General features: G+C 46.8%; 1 protein-coding gene across 3 annotated transcripts in view; it reads left to right on the forward strand.

Annotated features, from left to right (window-relative positions):
* Nucleotides 1-14,889, forward strand: part of ilkap (integrin-linked kinase-associated serine/threonine phosphatase) — a 56,488-nt gene that overhangs the window by 20,634 nt on the left and 20,965 nt on the right. For all 3 annotated transcript variants that reach the window (XM_055646087.1, XM_055646086.1, XM_055646085.1), the window contains one exon: nt 12,112-12,233. In XM_055646087.1, the coding sequence (XP_055502062.1) occupies nt 12,112-12,233 (122 nt within the window). The remainder of the gene's footprint in view (nt 1-12,111; nt 12,234-14,889) is intronic.

Consider the following 14,889-nt stretch of genomic DNA (forward strand, 5'->3'; position numbering starts at 1 on the left):
ATTATGCTGGAATTTACTATTAATAAAGTGGTCCCAGGCACTTAAAAAGTAATAATCAGCATGGGTTTATGAAAGGCAAATTGCATTTGACATATCTTTGAATTTTTGAGGTTTGCAAGTAGCAGAATCTATGTAACTATGTTGACCAGAAAGATCTTTGAGGTGCCATACCAGAGATTATTAAGCCAAATTAGAATGCATAGTGTTGAAGATATACTGCTTGAAATATTTCCACTTGGTCCATGTTGCCCTTGAGAAGTAACCACCTTCAACCGCAGTTGCCTTGCTGGTGGCACTCCTTCAATACCAGATGGTGCCAGAGCGTGACCAAAAAACATAATATTCCTCGAACAGCCATAGTTTTTGACGATATTACTCTACCAAGCCTCTCCTAATTTATCTGCGAGTGAAACTAGTTTGTTTTCTCTCTTTTCCAGTTTTGACAAGGGGTCTGAGACCTGAAACTTTAACTCTTTCACCCAATGCTGCCTGACCTGAGTGTTTCCACCATTTTCAATTTTTATATTACATCTAACCATTTATGCTATCCTGCAGTGAAAAGTTTCCTTCTCAGTGTCACTCATCTTACCAATTTTTGTATTAACTGCAGGCTTCCTTATCGAGTCCCATACATGTGGGTTCAAATCATGAATGTCTCTCAAAAACCAAGGAACCAAATACCAAGTTATCTTGGAACCCCCATGGTAACAGCCTTCCTGTTGCAAAGTTCCTATCAACCATTATCTTTGGAATCTTACCATCTGAGCCAATTTTAGATTCAATTTGCCACTCGCCTTGGGTTCCACAGAATTTTACTTTTTTGATCAGTCTGCTATAGTGACCATGCATAAGGGCTATATCACAAGCATGCCCTAATTGACCCTCCTTGTTGCCTCCTCAAAAAATTCAATCACGTTACTCTCATAACATTTCTTCCTTTAACAAATCCTTGCTGATTGTCCGTGATTTTTGCCCTTCTAAGTGAAGGTTTATTCTGACCCTTGGTATGGATTCACGTGATTTATTGATGCTATATTAAATTATAATTATTATTTTTGTAAATGATAATACAACAATAGTCAAGTTGGGTTTGTTGCCATATGCACGTGCAGTGAGGTACAGATACAATGAAAATCTTGCTTGCAACAGTGTCGGAAGCACATAGAATCAGATAATACACAAAATTATACATAAATTATTCATGAATTCTGCAAGACAATGTAAAGAAACAAACATCCCAAGAACATGATATCAGTAAAAAATGCAATTTGGAAGCAAGATCATGATCGTGCAGTAGTGTTCTATTGCTGAGGAAGGAGTAGGGTTGTGCAGCTTGGTTCAAAATCCTGACAGTTGTAAGAAATTAACTATCCCTAAACCTGGTGGTGTGGGATTTCAGACTTATGTACCTCACCCAATGACAGCTGTGAGAAGAGGTCTATAAAATGACTTTATTCCACACAGAGTCTTTTACTATAACTGTTTATTAAAGTTACTGATATACACTATGCAATAGCTGTCCGTGGTCATCACTGGAGCTAGAGAGCGAGATAGAGGTGGGGACACTGCAATTATACTGGAGATAATGGGGAGTGGTTAGTGGTGGGGAGGTCACTATGGTTAAAGGAACATGCACTGATCTACATCCTTCCTCTTAGAAATAAAAGCATGACAGTACAGGGCAATACACAGAGCGACCACGGCTCATACGCTGCAATCGTGAACCGCACCGGGAACAGTTAAAAGCTACGCGAACTCCCCGTAACGGACAGGCGGCTTGACCAGCCGGCCAGAGCGGGTGCGCAAACCGCACTCCCCTTCCACCGCGGGTGCAGAAGGGACCGCAGCAGGGGCATCGGTTGGAAAGCCGGGCGGTGAAAGGATAGGAGGAGGAGGAGAACCGCCCGGGGAGACGGGTTTGGCAGGCGAGGCAGGGGAACGAGGCTGTGGTGAGCGGGGGACAGAGAGTTGGGAGGGGAGGTTGCGCGGCATGCGAGGAGTGGCTGGGGCTGGCGGGGCGACGGGCGGGCCGCTGGGGATGGGAGGATTGAACGGGTCCGCGGGAGGCGGAGTAGGTTCGTTAACGAGCAATAGGTGTTGGCGGGAACGACGGTAGATAGCCCCCTCGTAATCGACGAGGTAGGACCGCGGAGAGCCGGCGTTGCCAACCACAACGGCCAGCCGGTAGTGGCCGGAGGGGGACTGCATACGAACCACCTGTCCCGGGAACAGCCGTGGAAGTGGCCGGACGGACTTGTCAAAGGAGCGCTTCTGGATGGCTTTCTTTTCGACGATGCGCTCCGTGACAGTGGCAGGGTCCTGGACCGAGGGTTTGAGGGACTGTTGTGAGACAGGGAGAGGTGGTCTAGTGATGCGGGACATGAGGCGCTGGGCAGGGGAATCGAGCGCAGGGTCGCGGGAAATGTTGCGGAGGTTGAGCAGGGCAAGGTAGAAGTCGGAATGGGAAAGGCGGCATTGTTCCAGCAGTTCCTTGGCACTGCGGACGGCCCGTTCAGCAAGTCCGTTGCTTTGAGGATACTCGGGGCTGCTGGTGATGTGGTGAAAGTTCCAACGGGCAGCGAAGGCACGGAACTCAGCGCTGGAAAATTGGCTGCCGTTGTCCGATCGGAGGGTCACCGGGGAGCCGAAGGTGGAAAAGTGGCGGCGAAGCTTCCCGATGACGGCGGCAGATGTGATGGAGGGCAGCTGATCCACCTCGAACCAGCTGGAATATGAGTCCACCAGGACCAGGAAGTGCTTTCCGCGCCACTCGAACAGGTCCGTGGCAACGAACATCCATGGGAGCTCGGGAGCCGGCTGCTGCAGGAGAGGCTGGCGCTGCTGATGAGGATGAAGGCTGTTACAGGCAGCGCAAGCGGAGACTCTGTCACGGATGTCTTGAGCCATACCTGGCCAGTAGAATTGGCTCTGGGCCCGGGACAAAGTAGCTTCCACCCCGGGGTGGCCGCTGTGAGCAGATTGGAAATAGTGATCCCGCAAGGCGGCCGGCACCACGACCTTGTGACCCTTCACCACCACGCCGGCGTGCAGCACCAATTCATCCCGAATCAGGAAGTAGGGCACCGCACCAGCAGGCAGGGCAGAGCGTCGGTCAGGCCAACCACGGCGGATAACGTCCGCAAGTTGTTGCAGGGCAGGATCATCAGCAGTGTGTTTGACCAGGGACTGCATCTGCTGTGAAGGAACAATGTTAACGTTCAGTACCATGAGGTCAGACGATTCGTAAGGGTGGCGGGCAACGGAAGGCAGCGGAGCACGAGACAAGGTGTCGGCTACAAACATATCTTTGCCCTTCCGGTACACAATCTGGAACGTGAAACGCTGGAGTTGCAGCATCATCTGCTGCAACCGGGAAGAAGCAACATGGATAGGCTTATTCAAAATAGTGACCAGCGGCTGGTGGTCAGTCTCGATGGTGAAAGAGTTGCCCAGGATGTAGTCCTTGAACTTGGAGCAAGCGAACACCACGGCAAGTAGTTCCTTCTCGATCTGGGCATAGCGTTGCTCGGCAGGGGTCATGGTGCGAGAAGCGTAGGAGACAGGCAGCTGCAGGCCGTCATAAAGCTGCAGACAAGCGGCACCGAGACCGAACTTAGAGGCATCGCAAGTGAGGACAATTGGTCTGTGCAGATCGAAGAATTTTAGAGTCGGTGTGTGGGCGAGCTTCAACTTCAGAGCCACGAATGCCGACTGGTGATGCGGGAGCCAGACCCATGCGGAGTCCTTTTTGATTAGTTCCCTCAGGGGAGCACTCAGTTCGCTGAGGTCGGGTATGAACTTACCCAGGTAATTGACCATGCCCAGGAAGCGCTGCAGGCCAGGGACGTCGGTAGGGGCGGGCATCTCGGTGACCGCCGAAGTTTTCTGGGGGTCGGGCTTCAGACCCCCTGCCGTGAAGACATGGCCAACGTAAGTGACTTCCGGGACCCGGAATCGACACTTCTTCGGGTTGAGCTTGAGATTGATCTCACGAGCCCTGTCGAGGACTTTGCGGAGGTGCAGGTCGTGCTCAGCGACGTCCCTCCCGTACACCAGGATGTCATCCACGATGATAGCGCACGGTAACCCAGCAAACAGCTGTTCCATGGTGCGCTGGAAGACCTCACTAGCCGAGTTGATCCCGAACGGCATACGGAGGAAACGGAACCTGCCGAAGGGAGTGCTGAAGGTAGTGAGAAATGAGGAGCGTTCATCCAGAGGGATCTGCCAGAAGGAGCTCTTGGCGTCGAGGACAGAGAAGACGGTGGCAGGGCCGACCTGTGCAGCAACGTCCTCCACCGTCCGCATGGGGTAATGCGGGCGCTTGATGGCAAGGTTTAGGTCCTTCGGGTTAATGCAGATCCGGAGACCCACCTGGTGGGAGCGCTCACCTCCTTGAGGATGCCCATGGTCACCATATCGCGCAGAGTAGATTCCACGCGGCCCTTCATCGCAAAGGAGAAGCGGTGGGCCGGCCGAATCACCGGGTCGACGCTCGGGTCGACAACAATCTTATAGTCACAGGGCAATTTGCCCAAAATGTCATCAAAGCGGTCGGGGTATTCGTCCAGGGGGTCCTTGGGGGCCTGCACCAGGTGAATTCCGTGGTGGAAGGAAACCAAACCAAGGTCCTGACACGCACGGGCGCCCAGCAGGGTGACATTGTCAGAGTCCAGCAGGTGGAAAGTGAGGGGCCGAGAGGTCTCAAGAACTGTGCAGATAAGCGTTGCCTTTCCCACAGGAACCAGAACGCCTCCCCCATAGGCATGGAGGCAGGTGTCACCAGGAAGAACTTTCTCACCAGATCTGATCTGCTTGAAAAGGCTTATTGACATAACATTGGCGAAGGCACCAGTATCGACCTTGGCTGAAAACGAATGGCCGTTCACAGTTACGTGCACAGAGGGATCTGCCAGAAGGAGCTCTTGGCGTCGAGGACAGAGAAGACGGTGGCAGGGCCGACCTGTGCAGCAACGTCCTTCACCGTCCGCATGGGGTAGTGCGGGCGCTTGATGGCAAGGTTTAGGTCCTTTGGGTTAATGCAGATCCGGATCTCGCTCTTGTCCTTCTTGGCGGCAACGACCATGGTGGAGACCCACCTGGTGGGAGCGCTCACCTCCTTGAGGATGCCCATGGTCACCAAAGGCTTATTGACATAACATTGGCGAAGGCACCAGTATCGACCTTGGCTGAAAACGAATGGCCGTTCACAGTCACGTGCACAGAGGGATCTGTTATCGGAGCAGGTGGACCCAAAAGCGAAAACACCGATGGATCGCCATGGGAGGAGCCCGTATCAGCGTCTGGGAGCTCCTCCGGCTCGTACTGGGAAACCAGCGCGCTATCAGGGTCTGCGAGGTTGTTTAGATCTGCGAGGTTGTTTAGATTCCTCCTTGGAGCTGGGACTGCCTTCCCACGGGAACGACAAGCTGCAGAAAAATGGTTGAGTTTGCCACAGGAAAGACAAGTCTTACCCTGCGCGGGGCAAACGTTGAATGGATGCGATGTGAAATGGCAGTTAGGGCAGCGGCGTGTGGTAGTTGTGGTTGTGACCTTAGCGGGCAGGGCAGCGGGGTTGCGTCGTTGAGGTCCAGCGGGCTGCTGGCGGCCAGCTGCACCGGTAAAGTTAATGTCCTGGGACGCCGGGTGGGACACGGAGCCAACGGCAGAGACCATACGGGCGGCATACATTGCATCCCGTAGTGTCAGATCGGGCTTCACAAGGAGCTCCTCACGCAGCTTTGCGTTCAGGAGACCATGGACCAGGACGTCCCTGATTAATTCTTCCGTGGAGATTGTTTCAAGGCGGCAGCGCCGAGCCAAGTGACGCAAAGCGGCAATATAAGCGTCGATATGCTCGCCGGGAAGCTGCCGCCTCTGGAAGAATTTAAAACGTTCGATAATGTTATTGGTAGGGATATCACAGAGGGCAGTGAACTTAGCATGAGACATACCGGGTCGTGACAGTCCTCACCGGCGGCGAAATCAAACGAAGCATATTGATCCATGGCTGCCGGGCCAGCGAGGTTGAGCAACAGGTGAGCCTGTACAGCAGGAGTGGCATCAGGATGAGCGATTGCAATGTAGTGTTCGAAGTCGCGCTGGAACACAGTCCAGCGATGGACGATGTCCGTGTCGAAGACCAACGTGTCAGGTCGACGACAGGAGTGGGACATAATGAAAAAAACGGGGGGGACAACTGGGAGAAAGCAAAGAATAAAAGAAAACCGATAAACAGGAGACGCAGGTCTACCGCTGTGACACCATGTAAAATGACTTTATTCCACACAGTCTTTTACTATAACTGTTTATTAAAGTTACTGTTATACACTATGCAATAGCTGGAGCTAGAGAGCGAGCTAGAGGTGGGGACACTGCAATTATACTGGAGATAATGGGGAGTGGTTAGTGGTGGGGAGGTCACTATGGTTAAAGGAACATGCACTGATCTACAAGGTCAAGGGTCTGATGGTGGGAATCCTTGATGATAGATCTTAAGATGGCACCTCCAAAAGGTGCTTTGATGGAGGGGAGGGTCTATGCCTGTGGTGGACCTGTCCACCACTCTCTGCAACCTCCTGCGTTCCAATGCAATGGAATTGCCCTACCAGGTCGTGATGCAACCAGTCAGAATATTTCTTGCAGTACATCTGTAAACATTTGTTACAGCATAAGAAGACGTATCGAATCTCTTTACATTTTTAAATAGGTAGAAGTACTGGCATGCCTTCATCATGATTATATCCATGTGCTGGGCACAGTACAAGCCTCTCTTCACCATCAATCCACCGCTAAAAACATGTTCGTGGTTTCCCGACTTACCCTTTGTGTTGTGAACAATTAGTTCCTTGAAGAGAAAAGGAATTGCAGATTTACAAAAACAGACAGAAGTACTGGAGTAACTCAGCAGGTCACACAACATCTCTGGAGAACATGAATAAGTGGCGTTTCGAGTCAGGACCCTTCTTCAAACTGATGTTCCTTGGTCATTGATTGAATTGAAAGATACAGTATGCAAATAGGTTTTTGGTCCACCGAGTCCATGCCAACCATCGATCATCCACGATCAAGAGGTTGTTCTTGTGGTACCACTTAACTAGGTGTCTCTTTTACATGCTGACTCGTCATCAGTGATTGGGCCAACGACAGTAGTGTCATCAGCAAATTTTTAGATGGCATTGGAGTCACAGTCATGGGTATAAAGAGCAGAGTGCAAGGGGCTAAGCATGCAGCCTTGAGGTACACCTGTTGATGGTCAATGAGATGGAATTCATGGATTCAGTTGCAGATGGAGGTGCAGAAGCCTGAATCTTGGTGTTTGGTCATGAGTTTAGAGGGGATGATAGTGACAAACGCTGGGTTGTAGTCCAGGAACCGCAGGCTGAATGACGTATCCTGCTATTCAGATGGTCCAACCTTCCGGATATTGAACCATCCACAAACAGGTGTTGGAATGAACTGCAGATGCTGGTTTACACCAAAGATAAACACAAAATACTGGTGTAACTCAGCGGGACAGGCAGCATCTCTCAAGAGAGAAGGAATGGGTTATGCTTTGGTTCGAGACCCATCTTCAGACTGAAGGTCAGGGGAGAGAGAAACTAGAGATATGGTACGTGAAAGCCCTTCCACTTTTTTTGCGCAGATGAAAAATCTGGTCAGTTTTCTACATTGCTGCGGAGTAGCTGGAGACAAAAACAGTGTTGGAGCTTGGATCTTCAACACTGCTTTCTGGTCCCATGGCTGGTATTTACTGTTTATAGTAACCAGCTATTTCTTAATTTTATGTGGTGTGAATTAAACATTTGTTGAAGACTGACTTATGTAATGGTATGAACTACAAGATGAACCTAAAGTTAATTGTTCACTCAGCAATTTTGGCTGAAGACTTATATGTGCTTCAATTTATCTTTGGCACCTGTGATGGTTGATATTGAAGATTCCCTTAGGCACCTCCTGCTATTGGTATTTTATCTGCCATTTCCATTTGTGTCTGGATGTGACAGGGCTGCAGAGCATTGATCTCAATGTAGAGTTTTGCCATTGTGTAGCTCTCTCTATTACATGTGTTTGCTTATTAGTCCTCTTGCAACCCTGTTATGTAGCTTTGTTGGGCTGTTATTTCATTGTTAGGTAGACAAAAATGCTGGAGAAACTCAGCGGATGAAGCAGCATGTATGGGGCAAAGGAATAGGTGACATTTCCGGTCGAGACCCTTCTTCAGACTGATGTGGGGATGGGGGGCGGGAAGAAGAAAGGAAGAGGCGGAGACAGTGGGCTGTTGGAGAGCTGGAAAGGGGAGGGGAAGGAGAGAGAAAGCAAGGACTACCTGAAATTGGAGAAGTCAATGTTCATACCCCTTTTTAGGTATGTCCGTTGCAGCGCCTTCTCCTCTTCATTGATTTGGGTTTGGAGCCAGTGAAGTAGTAATGGCTCGTCAATTCCATAAATGCTCTGTTTTGCAATCTGTTCTGAATATACCACATTTAGAACAAATATTGTGAAATGTCCTGATGTGAGGGCAGAATTTTGTCTTTACGAGGATCCTCTGATCATTCCTGCCAATCTTATTATAGTTAGAAGAAACAGTTCATGATTCGGAATGTTTTCCATGTTATCCATAGTTTCCAATCCTCTTGTATCCTCCACAAAGCATTCTGTTACCTTAAAGCTCTGGAGAGGCGAAGGTGATCCACCACCAGCTTCCATGATCTGGCTGAACTTGCCCTTATTTTGACCATCTTTCCACACCCTTCCAAATAAAAGGAGTTTTTGTGAGAACCCATATATGTTCTTCACACGCCTATCATTTCATGATTAAGTGCATCTTTTGTTCTAGTTCTATTATAGTCGCCTCAGTCATCCTTTTTGACTGTGCACAAAATCCAATCAATGTTGCTGCTAATTTCCATCCTTTCTTTGCTTCCACAAAATTAATTTCTGACTTTTTTTTCCCCTTCCCTTTTGGCTTTTCCATTCCTTTTCTGAGAGTAATCCTGTGATTGGTATCCATGGATCATAGCTATCTTGCTTACCTTCTCACAACATAGCAACTGTTCTGACAAAGCCACCTTCCATTCCAGTATTTCTAGTAAGTGTTCATCCTTTCTGGACTCAAAAGATTCAAATATTATTCTTTATTTGTTAGCATTTTCATCATTCTTTTTCACCTTTAGACGCATCTTACATATTTACTCCCGTTCCATCTTTTCTCTGCATCCTTAAACTTGTTTTATTCGTAACTTTTTCTAATGAAAGGATATTTGTTGATGTTCCTTTCTCTACAGATGTTGCCTGATCTGCTAAGTACATCCAGCATTTTCTGATTTTTATTTCGGCTATCACTGAGATGCAAAGGCCATGGAGTTTAATCTTAAGGGTTTTAAGAATCCCTAATTTAAATACATAGTTTAAAGTTTTATGATCTATCTATAATCCAGTATGCAACACAACTTATCATAGCAAATGCTTGGAGATAAAATGGCTCGAATAGTTTCAATGCATCAACGCCTGCCTGGCCCAATGTTATCTCTGGTGAATATGACAGCAGCTTCTTTGTTAGTTGGCTGAATTGCAGTGAGTTTAAAAATATATATTAACATGGTTTATTCTGCAGGCCACTCTTGTGATATTTATGCTACTGGTTGGTTTCCAATGGTTCACTGTGAAATTATTTCCTTGCATACAGTCCAGTAAAGTATTTCCATACCTAAACACAATCCCTATTAGCAAAGTGTACAGAAATAGTCCACTGAGACCGCAGGCAAGAGGCGCCATGTTTTGGCTCCATTTTCAAAGTCCAGTTCGCGCTCTAGGTCTTATGTGCAGCACTCGGTCCAGGTGAGCCCCAGGATGCTGCAGGGCCTCCGTCCGTCACCTTACTTGGATGTGTGGATTGTCCAGCGAATGAAAATTCATCTCCTCACCCGTCCACCTTTGTGCCTCAAGGTGCTTCCAACAGCCAACCTGATGGCACGGAAGGCCAAACTCCTGTTCATTCTCCTACCGGCCTTGCTCCTCATATCCGTCGTCGCTGGCTCCCTTCTCACTGGTCTTCGGGGGATGTGCAGGGGCTGGCTTGGCTGCTTCCTAAGTAAATTTCATGATTTTCTGAGTAAACTCCATGACCTAATCGTAAACATAGAAGCCCCATATATAATTGGCTAGCCTGTGGCAGACACTTGCTAGCTGAACATCGCTGCAATTTTACAACTGGTATATGTGCTCCAGGGTTCCTGTGTATTCATATGGGAGTAAAAGATAAGTTGCTTAATTTTTTTATTATTTGTTTGTGCAGTGGAGTAGGTGTTAATATTTGCAAGTAATGCCGTTTTAGTTGATTTTTTTAAATCATTTTATTTATTGTTTCTGAATATCAAATATATTGAAAAACATTGGCATGTTTGAAAGCTGGCAAAACTGAGAAGTGTGCATTGATGCACATGAGTGGTTGTCAGGAACAGTTTGCTGTCCACTCCATGCTTCCTTTACGTTGGCTGATGCCCTGCCACCAGTCGGGGCCTTGAGCTTGCAATCAGGAACTGAGCCAGTCGATTAGCCTTCCAAATCTGACAAGATTATATTCAGAAGAATCTCAGCAGCAATTCTCACTTGAGAAAATCTGAGCCAATGAAAATTGGAACTTTGAAGTCAGCTGGGTTTTGATTTCAGCTCCTTATTCTTGAAGTGGGCAGGTGCTATAGACCTGCACGGGAAAGTAGACGCTCCTGCCCCACGAGTCACGGGCAGATGCGGCTCGTCAGCCAGGGAAGGAAGTCCATCTAGGAGAGGGAAAACTCTGATTTAAAACCTCCACTGCCTTGTGGCCATATCCAGTCATGGAAAAGGCTCCAGCAGTAAACCTCAAGAAAAATCTGGATGAGTTTCTAAATGAGTATTGCTCCCTGTATAATGCAAAAGAAAAAATCAAACCATTCAGAATAAGTGCAGTATAGAGTAGATACCAAGGGTAATTGCTCAGAATATGTTCCCAGCAGCATGTTTAGCTCAGTGGAAGCATAAGATAATCAAAGTGCCTTTAGAGAACCCTTCTGCTTTGTTCTACTAAAGAATCCCAAAACAGATAGAATAAAGCTTCCAGTTTTGCCCATTGCAACTGTGCCACAGGCGGCACGGTGGTGCAGCAGTAGAGTTGCTGCCTTACAGCGCTTTCAGCGCCAGAGACAGGTTCGATCCCAACTACAGGCACTGTCTGTACGGAGTTTGTATATGATCCCCATAACTGCATGGGTTTTCTCCGAGATCTTCGGTTTCCTCTCACACTCCAAAGACATACAAAGTTGTAGGTTAATTGGATTTCTATAAATGTAAATTGTGCCTAGAGTGTGTATAAGATAGTGTTAATATGCGGGGGTCACTGTATCTCTAAAATCCCGCCGAGCAAAGGAGTAGCCGAGGCCGGAGCCCCCGTAGGTCGGAGCCCGCGCACCGTGAGTCGACGGAACCATACCGCTGGGGCCTGGGTTGGCGCCATGGAGGCATCTGGAGAGGACTCAGTAGTGATCGTGGGGACGTCGGTGTGGCGGTCGATAGGAGACACGGACCGACGGACGAGAACGGACCATGTGGAAATGAGGACGCAGCTGCCGAGGGAAGGAACAAAGGAGGACCCGGCGTGGGGGGACCACAATGAGGGAGGAGGAAGAACAAAAGAGGACATAGTGCGGGGGTACTTTGTAAGCGCCCTTTATGGGCAACTATTTGCATACCTTGGGTATGCAAGCAAAGAATTTGCTTCTATTTCCCTAACCTGTGGGATGATGATCTAAAATATTGAATATTAATGATCAAGTATGAGGGAATGAGTAATTTCCATGTTTTTATTGGTGAAAACAAAGTAATGCTTTTTATACATCAGCGTGCATCTTGTCTTGCTCAATGTGGATTAATTTATGTACAATTTTGGATTTGAGAATTATGATTTCACTGGTTTAGTAGGTACAAATCTTAGCATGAAGGACGTGCTTTCTTTGGTGTTAAGTTCGGCAGTGTACTATCTTGGGGTGTCAATGAATGGCCAGTTGGAGTGCAATGAGGTGAACAGTATATAACCATTTATTGGAGGTAGAATTAACCCTTGCCCATTTTCAGGCTATTCTGTGTCGATTCAAGGAGACGAGTGGGAAACTAACATCTGTGCCATTAGTGAAAGAACATAATCCAACCCAATATGAAGAAAGAATGAGAATCCAGAAAGCAGGAGGGACAGTAAGGTGAGACATTATTTCTATAGACATTTCTGAATAAAAGATGGGCAATTGTCAGATTAAATTAAGATTAAATTAAATACTTGTTGTACAAAGAATGGAAGATGGTTCTTGAGATCTGCCTCGTGCTCATCAAGCCCATCTTGCTAGATTAGGGTAAAGTATATGTTCCTGCATCCATGATGTAGATTGTCCTGAATGCTCTTACCCAGTGCAAAAACATGTTAATTCTACTGAAATGTTTAGTTTTGGAGATGGTAGACCGAATAGTGCTAAATTTGTGTGTAGTGTTCTGAGCTACCGTCACCATCACTGTAAGGATGTAGTGGTTGATGTAAATGGGGATGGGTTTGAGAGTTGGAGTGGTCTTGTTCTCATTCCAAGATTAATGTGAATTAATATTAATTCACTAACTTTTATTTTAAGGTAAGGTCTTATTCATGAATTTGAATTAGCATTTATATTTATCAGTAACGTGGTAACGGAGAGTAAATATGTATTGGTTTAAAATGATTTATCATTTGAGCTGTTATAAATTTCCGTGATAAATGATGGAACCGGCTGGCATTCAACTTTCAGGAGGGTAATCCTGGAGATATTTCTACTCTTGAAGGGGTGAGGGAATGTTGTCTGGAGCTATGACAAATACCCCACAATGGTTAGTCTGTCTTCTAAGTATTTCGTGCTATGTTAAAAGTGTAAAGATTTTCTGTTTAACTCCATCTTTGATCATCTTACTCCACAAGTTTGCATTCCATTTCAAATCATGAAGAACTAGCAAAGATTTACGTAGGACTGAATTCTGTCAAACTGATGAATCTCTAGGAAGGAACTGCAGATGCTGGTTTAAACCATAGATGGACACAGATTGAAGAAGGGTTTCGACCAGAAACATCACCCATTCCTTCTCTCCACAGATGCTGCCTGTCCCGCTGAGTTACTCCAGCTTTTTGTATCTATATTAATAATGAATCTTCTCCACGTCCCCTTACCCCAGTGTTACAACTATGCCCACAACTCTCCCAGAGTCTGTCTAACGGTGATTGTGTGGAGGCTTGGTCTTCAAAGCACAGGGTGAGTTGGGCATCATGCCAGCTGTGAATGTTGCCATTCAATTTAATTATTTCTAATGGGATACTTGGAGTATTTAAAAATGTTTAAAATTGAAAATTAACTAAAATACATTTAAACAATAAAGAAAGTTTAAAAACTTAGAAACCATTTACTACCAATTAAGTCATAAATAAAATTAAAATAAATCCTAAAAAAGGTAACTCGGGTCCCTGTTTGCTTACTAAATCTTTACCATTTTGGGAGTCATTGAGCTCTGACATAGGACCCAGTTGGCAGTTCACTGAGATACTATCAGTGCCATTGTATCAACATTAATGCTTCATTCCCTCAAGCACAGACCAGGCCCAGTTCTGCACACTACTCTATGTCCTTCTCTGACATTGCTTCTTTCTGTATCTGGTCCTAGGGATAGCTTTCCCCAATGACTGCATCTCCACTTTCAACTTTCCCTGGTTAATTTTGGGCCTGGTTTCTGGAGATCCCGATGTTTATGCAGCTCTAAATCTTAATCAGTCATGCTCATGTCTTCACCTTTAATGCCCTTCTCATCATTGAAACCAAAACCATTACATTCCTTTTCTCCCTGGTCAGTTCATCTTCTGAAGTCCAAATCGCTATGCCTTTATGCCTTTCTCCTGCACACGAGGGACAATTTACAATTTTACCAAGTCAATTAGCTGACAAACCGGTACGTCTTTGTAGTGTGGGAGGATACCGGAGATCGCAAGAAATCCCACGCAGGTCACGAGGAGAACGTACAAACTCTGTACATACAAGCACCAGTAGTCAGGATCAAACATGGGTCTCTGGCACTGTAAGGCAGCAACTCTGTAACTGCGCCACCATGCCGACTTCCTAATCTCCCATTTTCAACAAGATACAAACAGTGAAAATCAAATCAGTACAATAGACAATAGGTGGAGTAGGCCATTCGGCCCTTCGAGCCAGCACCACCATTCAATGTGATCATGGCTGATCATCCACAATCAGTCTTCATGCCTTCTCCCCATATCTCCTGACTCCACTATCTTTAAGAGCCCTATCAAGCTCTCTCTTGAAAGTATCCAGAGAATAGGCCTCCACCGTCCTCTGAGGCAGAGAATTCCACAGACTCACAACTCTGTGTGAAAAAGTGTTTCCTCATCTCCGTTCTAAATGCCTTACCCTTTATTCTTAAACTGTGGCCCCTGGTTCTGGACTCCCCCAACATTAGGAACAGATGCTGGATGTCTAAAGTATACACAAAAAATGTTGAAACAATCAGCAGGTTAGGTGCAATCTATGCCAAGAGAAGTAGAATTGGTAGTTCGGATCAAAGACCGTGCCTGACCTGAGTGTTTCCAGTGTTTTCAGTATTTAGGCCAAACTTCTGCCATTTACACCAGGACCTGCTTGGTCCTGTGCTCACTAACCTCTGTCTCCTTCTTCTTGCGAATGAAACATAAACCAAAGGAATAGTTAGATCCCAAGCCGGGTGTTGAGCAGCCATGTTGTCGTCCCATCTCCGCATGCTGGCATTGAAACTCCCAACTCCAGTACAAAATCTGTTGAGCTTCACCCATGCTCCTCTGGGGAGGTCAGACCCTGG

The sequence above is a fragment of the Leucoraja erinacea genome, chromosome 14 (genome assembly GCF_028641065.1).
Source record: "Leucoraja erinacea ecotype New England chromosome 14, Leri_hhj_1, whole genome shotgun sequence".
Classification (NCBI taxonomy): domain Eukaryota; kingdom Metazoa; phylum Chordata; class Chondrichthyes; order Rajiformes; family Rajidae; genus Leucoraja; species Leucoraja erinaceus.